The sequence below is a fragment of the Anolis sagrei genome, chromosome 11 (assembly GCF_037176765.1).
Source record: "Anolis sagrei isolate rAnoSag1 chromosome 11, rAnoSag1.mat, whole genome shotgun sequence".
In the NCBI taxonomy this organism is placed as follows: Eukaryota; Metazoa; Chordata; class Lepidosauria; order Squamata; family Dactyloidae; genus Anolis; species Anolis sagrei.
In genome coordinates this window covers 32,554,489-32,561,715 of record NC_090031.1, presented here as the reverse complement: position 1 = coordinate 32,561,715, position 7,227 = coordinate 32,554,489, and the positions used below count along the sequence as shown (strand labels likewise).

Sequence of the window (7,227 nt, the reverse complement as noted above, 5' to 3'; positions counted from 1 at the left end):
CCAGCTCCAATGACCGGTGGCCTGGGCCATTCCCGAAGACAGGATGTAGCCGAGGCCGCTGGAGTGGAAGAAAGACACAACGTTGATGCCCAAAGGCCGAGCCGAGACCCCCGAAGTGGACTCATGCTCACAGACACACGGCCCCAATGTTGTGTTCCTTGATACCTCTATCGACTTGAGTTTACCTTCCGACTGGGATGAAGATGTAGAAGAGGGAGAGCATCCAAGTCCGGTGGTCCTTCTCAAACAGGTCGGCGATGAGGGTGGGCGCTAAGGTCGAATAGCTGGCGGTGCCGGCACCCACAAGGCCCCGCGAGACAAAGAACAGCCAGGCCATCTGCAGCAAGGGAAGGCACCACGGTTAAATAATAATACTTTATTTACATTCTACCCAGGGGCGGCTCATCCATTACGCGAAGTAAGCGGTCGCAGAACACTTTTTTTTTGCCAAGGGTGCAGAGGCGCCTCTGTAAATGCCACTCGACGACCACTTGAGGAGCGCTCCCTCAGCTCACAACAGCCCTAACAGTCTGGCACTCAATCGTTCTCTGCGTTCGATCCCCATGACCGGCTCCCTTTCCCGATCCCCCAGTGCTCCACCCGCCTCCTCTTCGCCAGTGGGCCAAGGGACTCCGGCGTGTGCACCAAAAGTCACCTCTTCTACTGACTTTCTCTTCAGCCATTGGGACCAATAGAGAGAGAGAGAGAGAGAGAGAGAGCCCCTCCGGCTGGAGGTATCTCCCACCTCCGCTCCCTCCTTTGTTTTTGCGCCTACCTTCAGGAAAGGTGGGCACCGCCACCTCTCTCTCTCTCTCTCTCTCTCTCAGCCATTGGGACCAAGAGAGAGAGAGAGAGAGAGAGAGAGAGAGAGATCCTCCGGCTGGAGTTATCTCCCACCTCCGCTCCCTCCTTTGTTTTGGATCCTACCTTCAGGAAAGGTCGGCATCTCCACCTCTGTCTCTCTCTCTCTCTCTCTCTCTCTCTCGGTCCCAATGGTTGAGGAGAAAGTCAGGAGAAGAGGTGACTTTTGGTGCACACGCCGGGGTCTTCAGGCACGCCTCCGGACCCAAAGCGGGCCAGGCAAGGGAGCAAGTGCGGCAAGTGTAGTTACTGGGATGTATAGTTCACCTACAATCAAAGAGCATTCTGAACTCCACCAATGATGGAGTTGAACCAAATATGGCACACAGAACTCCCACGATGAACAGAAAATATCTATCAATGATTGGTTGGGGGGGGGGGAGCGCCAAAATACTGTTTGCTTACCGTTGAAAATTACTTAGGGCCGCCTCTGATTCTACCCTATCTCCCCAAGGGAAACGGGATTCATAGTCATTAAATAGTCATCTACAACATAGGTAGATACTCACACTGAGTCACAGAGGAGAGAGAAAGATGGATTCTTTCATCTTCCTTAGATAGCCATCAGTAAGGGACTTTTTTTTTACTTGACTTACTTAGGCGATCCCTCGTAGTCCGAGGATGATGGTCCTCCAAGTTCGGTGTCCTGGGGGTGGGTCTGTAGGTGACTGTGGAGCCCTGTTCTTGACCTGCATCTTCTCCCACAGTGAGGGCATCTGTTTCCAGACAGAAGGCGGTCCCATGATGCGCCTTCCTCTTGGCACGTTTCTCTCTTCCACCCTCCATTCGTGCCTCTTCGAATTCTGCAGCACTGCTGGTCACAGCTGACATCCAGCTGGAGCACTCAAGGGCCAGGGCTTCCCAGTTCTCAGTGTCTATGCCAGAGTTTTTAAGGTTGGCTTCAAATCTCTTTTCCTGTTTCCGTTCTTGAGTTTGGAGTAGAGCAACTGCTTTGGGAGATGGTGGTCAGGCATCCGGACAACGTGTCTGGTCCAGCCAAGTTAATAGTGGAGGAGCATTGCTTCAATGCTGGTGGTCTTTGCTTCTTCCAGCACGCTGACGTATCCCCGCCTGCCCATCTTTCAATCTCTTTTCCCGTTTCCATTCTTGAATTCGGAGTAGAGCAACTGCTTTGGGAGACGGTGGTCGGGCATCCAGACAATGTGGCCGGTCCAGCCGAGTTGATGGCAGAGGAGCATCGCTTCAGTGCTGGTGGTCTTTGCTTCTTCCAGCACTCTTGAGCCCATCTTTCAATCTCTTTTCTCGTTTCCATTCTTGAGTTCGGAGTAGAGCAACTGCTTTGGGAGATGGTGGTCAGGCATCTGGACAACATGGCCGGTCCAGCCGAGTTGATGGTGGAGGAGCATCGCTTCAATGCTGGTGGTCTTTGCTTCTTCCAGCACACTGACGTTTCCCCGCCTTGCCATCTTTCAATCTCTTTTCCCATTTCTGTTCTTGAGTTCAGAGTAGAGTAACTGCTTTGGGAGATGGTGGTCGGGCATGCAGACAACGTGGGCGGTCCAGCCGAGTTGATGGCGGAGGAGCATCGCTTCAATGCTGGTGGTCTTTGCTTCTTCCAGAACGCTGACGTTTCCTCGCCTGCCCATCTTTCAATCTCTTTTCCCGTTTCCGTTCTTGAGTTCGGAGTAGAGCAACTGCTTTGGGAGACGGTGGTTGGGCATCCGGACAATGTGTCTGGTCCGGCCGAGTTGGTGGCGGAGGAGCATCGCTTCAATGCTGGTGGTCTTTGCTTCTTCCAGCACGTTTGAGCCCATCTTTCAATCTCTTTTCCCGTTTCCATTCTTGAGTTCGGAGTAGAACAACTGCTTTGGGAGACGGTGGTCAGGCATCCGGACAACGTGTCTGGTCCAGCTGAGTTGATAGTGGAGGAGCATCGCTTCAATGCTGGTGGTCTTTGCTTCTTCCAGCACGCTGACGTTTCCCCACCTGCCCATCTTTCAATCTCTTTTCCTGTTTCCGTTCTTGAGTTCGGAGTAGAACAACTGCTTTGGGAGACGGTGGTTGGGCATCCGGACAACGTGGCCGGTCCAGCAGAGTTGATGGTGGAGGACCATCGCTTCAATGCTGGTGGTCTTTGCTTCTTCCAACACGCTGATGTTTCCCCGCCTTTCTTCCCAAGAGATTTGCAGGATTTTTCGGAGACAGCGCTGATGGAATTGTTCTAGAAGTTGCATTTGACGTCTGTAGACAGTCCACGTTTTGCAGGTGTAGAACAATATTGGGAGGACAATAGCTTTATAAACAAGTACCTTGGTCTCCCTACGGATGTCCCGGTCCCAAACACTCTCTGCTTCATTCGGAAGAATGCTGCACTCGCAGAGCTCAGGCGGTGTTGTATTTTGGTGTCGATGTTGACTTTGGTGGAGAGGGGGCTGCCAAGGGAGCGGAAATGGTGAACGTTTTCTTACCGACTCTGTGATGAACGAACTTCCAAGGGTGACGCCAGACCAGAGCAGGATCCCGGCCCCGAGGATGATCTTCCGGTTGTATCGGTCGCCCAGGAACCCGAAGAGTGGCGCCGAGAACAAGAAGCAGAGGATGAAAACTGTGGCGGAGAGAGAAAGGCAGGGAAGGAGGCAAAGGAGGGCCAGGATTAGGGCATCCGGGAGAGCATTCCAGGGCATAGATCACAACTCAGCCCTGTAAGAGATCACCATCAGAATCAGACAACACAGGATTTCGGGAATGTGAGTCTTACAAGGTAATTTTATCTAGCCTTCCCTAGACAGACAGACAGACAGATAGAAAAAAAGACAGGACAACAGAGAGACAGGAAGATGGATAGATAAATAGATTAAATAGATAAAAGGATTAATGGATGGATGGCTGGATAGAGGGATAGATAGAGGGATAGATAGAGGGATAAAGGGATAGATGGATATATAGATAGATAGATAGAGTGAGAGAGTTATAGGTAGAGTGATAGAGGGATAGATAGAGTGATAGGTCTCTACCTATCACTCTATCTATCCCTCTAACTATCACTCTATCTATCTATCTATCTATCTATCTATCTATCACTCTCTCTATCTATCTATCTATCTATCTATCCATCCTCTGGATAGATAGATAGATAGATAGATAGATAGATAGATAGATAGATAGATGGATGGATGGATGGATAGAGGGATAGAGAGAGTGATAGATAGATAGATAGATAGATAGATAGATAGATAGAGGGATAGAGAGAGTGATAGATAGAGAGAGAGAGAGAGAGAGAGAGAGTGATAGAGGATAGGTAGAGTGATAGTTAGAGGGATAGATAGAGTGATAGGTAGAGGGTTAGATAGATAGAGGGATAGAGGGATAGAGAGAGTGATAGATAGATAGGTAGATACATAGATAGATAGATAGATAGATAGATAGATAGAGTGATAGATAGATAGATAGATAGAGTAAGAGAGTAAGAGAGTAAGAGAGTAAGAGAGTAAGAGAGTGATAGAGGACAGGTAGAGTGATAGTTAGAGGGATAGATAGATAGATAGATAGATAGATAGATAGATAGATAGATAGATAGATAGAGGGATAGAGAGAGTGATAGATAGATAGATAGAGAGAGAGAGAGAGAGAGAGAGAGTGATAGAGGATAGGTAGAGTGATAGTTAGAGGGATAGATAGAGTGATAGGTAGAGGGTTAGATAGATAGAGGGATAGAGGGATAGAGAGAGTGATAGATAGATAGGTAGATACATAGATAGATAGATAGATAGATAGATAGATAGATAGAGGAATAGATGGATAGATAGAGGGATAGATAGAGGGATAGACAGATAGATAGAGTGATAGATAGATAGATAGATAGATAGATAGATAGAGTAAGAGAGTAAGAGAGTAAGAGAGTAAGAGAGTAAGAGAGTAAGAGAGTAAGAGAGTGATAGAGGACAGGTAGAGTGATAGTTAGAGGGATAGATAGATAGATAGATAGATAGATAGATAGATAGAGGGATAGAGAGAGTGATAGATAGATAGATAGATAGATAGATAGATACATAGATAGATAGATACATAGATAGATAGATAGATAGATAGATAGATAGATAGATAGATACATAGATAGATAGATAGATAGATAGATAAATGGATAGAGGGATAGATAGAAGGATAGAGGGATAGATAGATGGTTGGATGGATGGATGGATAGAGGAATAGAGGGATAGAGAGGGGGATAGATAGATAGATAGATAGATAGATAGATAGATGGATGGATGGATGGATGGATGGATGGATGGATAGAGGGATAGAGGGATAGATAGATAGATAGATAGATAGATAGATAGATAGATAGATAGATAGATAGAGATAGACAGGTCTCCTGCTCCCTCTACACATAGAAGCTACACAGGAAAAAAGGGGTCCATTATGCAGACAAATTAAGCAAAACTATTATTATTATTTAAACGAAAGGCCCTCTTTTCTCAGGAAGCTGGATTTTGCACCCCGAAGCCACTTCCTGCCTTTCCCCCTTCACCGTGAAGCTGTGGTCGTCTACCAAAGGCCTTGCAAAACGACGATTGCACCTCGTTCCTGGTTTCCTTTGGCATTTGCAGGAAGACCTCCGCTCTCAGAGCTCGGTTTCAGCACAGAGAAAGGGGGAGCGTGATGCAAGTTAGACCAAAATTTCCAAACTACCTGTGTGCAGCAGTCCTGCGGTGCTGTCTCCGAGTCCGAAGTATCGCTGGATGTCGAGAAGCACCCCTGCAAGAGAGGAAGGAGCCATGGTCATCAGACACCAATGGTCCCCTCTCCAAGGTTTCCTCCACCACAGACATCCCAGTGTTTCTGACTCTCTCCATTGGTGTGGAATTATAGTGAGCGCCGTAAACATGCCCAATGTCCTCCACAAACACCACACTGCCCACCACCCAAGGGACAGTCCCATCGTAGTTTGTATGCCTTTCCTCCACTGCAGACATCCCACCCAAGGGACAATTCCACTACAGATTACATGTGTTTCCTCCACCACAGACATCCCAAAGTTTCTGACTCTCTCCATTAGTGTGGAATTATAGTGAGTGCCGTAAACATGTCGGGTGTCCTCCACAAACACCACACTGCCCACCACCCAAGGGACAATTCCATCATAGATTACATGTGTTTCCTCCACCACAGACACCCCAGTGTTTCTGACTCTCTCCATTGGTGTGGAATTATAGTGAGCACCGTCAATATGTCCAATGTCCTCCACAAACTCCACACTGCCTACCACCCAAGGGACAATTCCATCATAGATTACATGTGTTTCCTCCCCCACAGTCACCCCAGTGTTCCTTACTATCTAGATTGGTATGGAATTATAGTGAGTGCCGTAAACATGTCCAATGTCCTCCACAAACACCACACTGCCCACCACCCAAGGGACAATTCCATCATAGATTACATGTGTTTCTTCCACCACAGACATCCCATTGTTTCTGAGTCTCTCCATTGGTGTGGAATTATAATAAGCGCAGTCAATATGTCCAGTGTCCTCCACAAACACCACACTGCCCACCACCCAAGGGAAGGCTTTCATATGAGGACCATCCCATCCTAGATTGTATGTCTTTCCTCCACCACAGACATCCCAGTGTTTCTGACTCTCCCCATTGGTGTGGAATTATAGTGTGTGCTGTAAACATGTCCAATGTCCTTCACAATCACCACGCTGCCCACCACCCAAGGGAAGGATTTCATATGAGGACAGTCCCATCCTAGATTGTATGTCTTTCCTCCACCACAGACATCCCAGTATTTCTGACTCTCTCCATTGGTGTGGAATTATAGTGAGAGCCGTAAACATGTCCAGTGTCCTCCACAGACACCACACTGCCCACCACCCAAGGGAAGGCTTTCATATGGGTAGAATCCCATCCTGTATTGTATGTGTTTCCTCCACCACAGACATCCCAGTGTTTCTGAATCTCTCCATTAGTGTGGAATTATAGCGAGTAAACATGTCCAATGTCCTCCACCACAGACATCTCAGTGTTTCTGACTCTCCCCATTGATGTGGAATTATAATAAGCGCCGTATACATGTCCAGTGTCCTCCACAGACACCACATTGCCCACCACCCAAGGGAAGGATTTCATATGAGGACAGTCCCATCCTAGATTGTATGTCTTTCCTCCACCACAGACATCCCCGGTCATCAATCCCTTCAGTCTGTAGATCCACTAGGAGGGACTCACCTGCCACGAGGAACCAGTCCATGTAGTTCACCAGGTTGAGGAAGCACAGCACGGCCACCACCAGGTACGACCTTTGGGTGGGGGTCTTGGTGGGCCCCCAAAGTTCTCCCATAGTGCCATAGGCCTTCAAGGAGAGCGGGGACAGGGGTGGCAGGCCCGCGGCGGACCCCTCCGG

The 7,227-nt window shown here is 48.2% G+C and overlaps 1 protein-coding gene across 1 annotated transcript in view; it reads right to left on the bottom strand.

The window, feature by feature from the left end:
• Positions 1 to 7,227, bottom strand: part of SPNS3 (SPNS lysolipid transporter 3, sphingosine-1-phosphate (putative)) — a 22,635-nt gene extending 15,408 nt beyond the window's left edge. Inside the window, exons 1-5 of the mRNA XM_060757646.2 lie at positions 7,053 to 7,227; positions 5,512 to 5,577; positions 3,291 to 3,427; positions 186 to 337; positions 1 to 58 (exon numbers count right to left, since the gene is read on the bottom strand). The exon at positions 1 to 58 is cut by the window's left edge and continues 9 nt beyond it. Coding sequence (XP_060613629.2) covers positions 1 to 58; positions 186 to 337; positions 3,291 to 3,427; positions 5,512 to 5,577; positions 7,053 to 7,164 — 525 coding nt within the window. The 5' untranslated portion in view covers positions 7,165 to 7,227. The remainder of the gene's footprint in view (positions 59 to 185; positions 338 to 3,290; positions 3,428 to 5,511; positions 5,578 to 7,052) is intronic.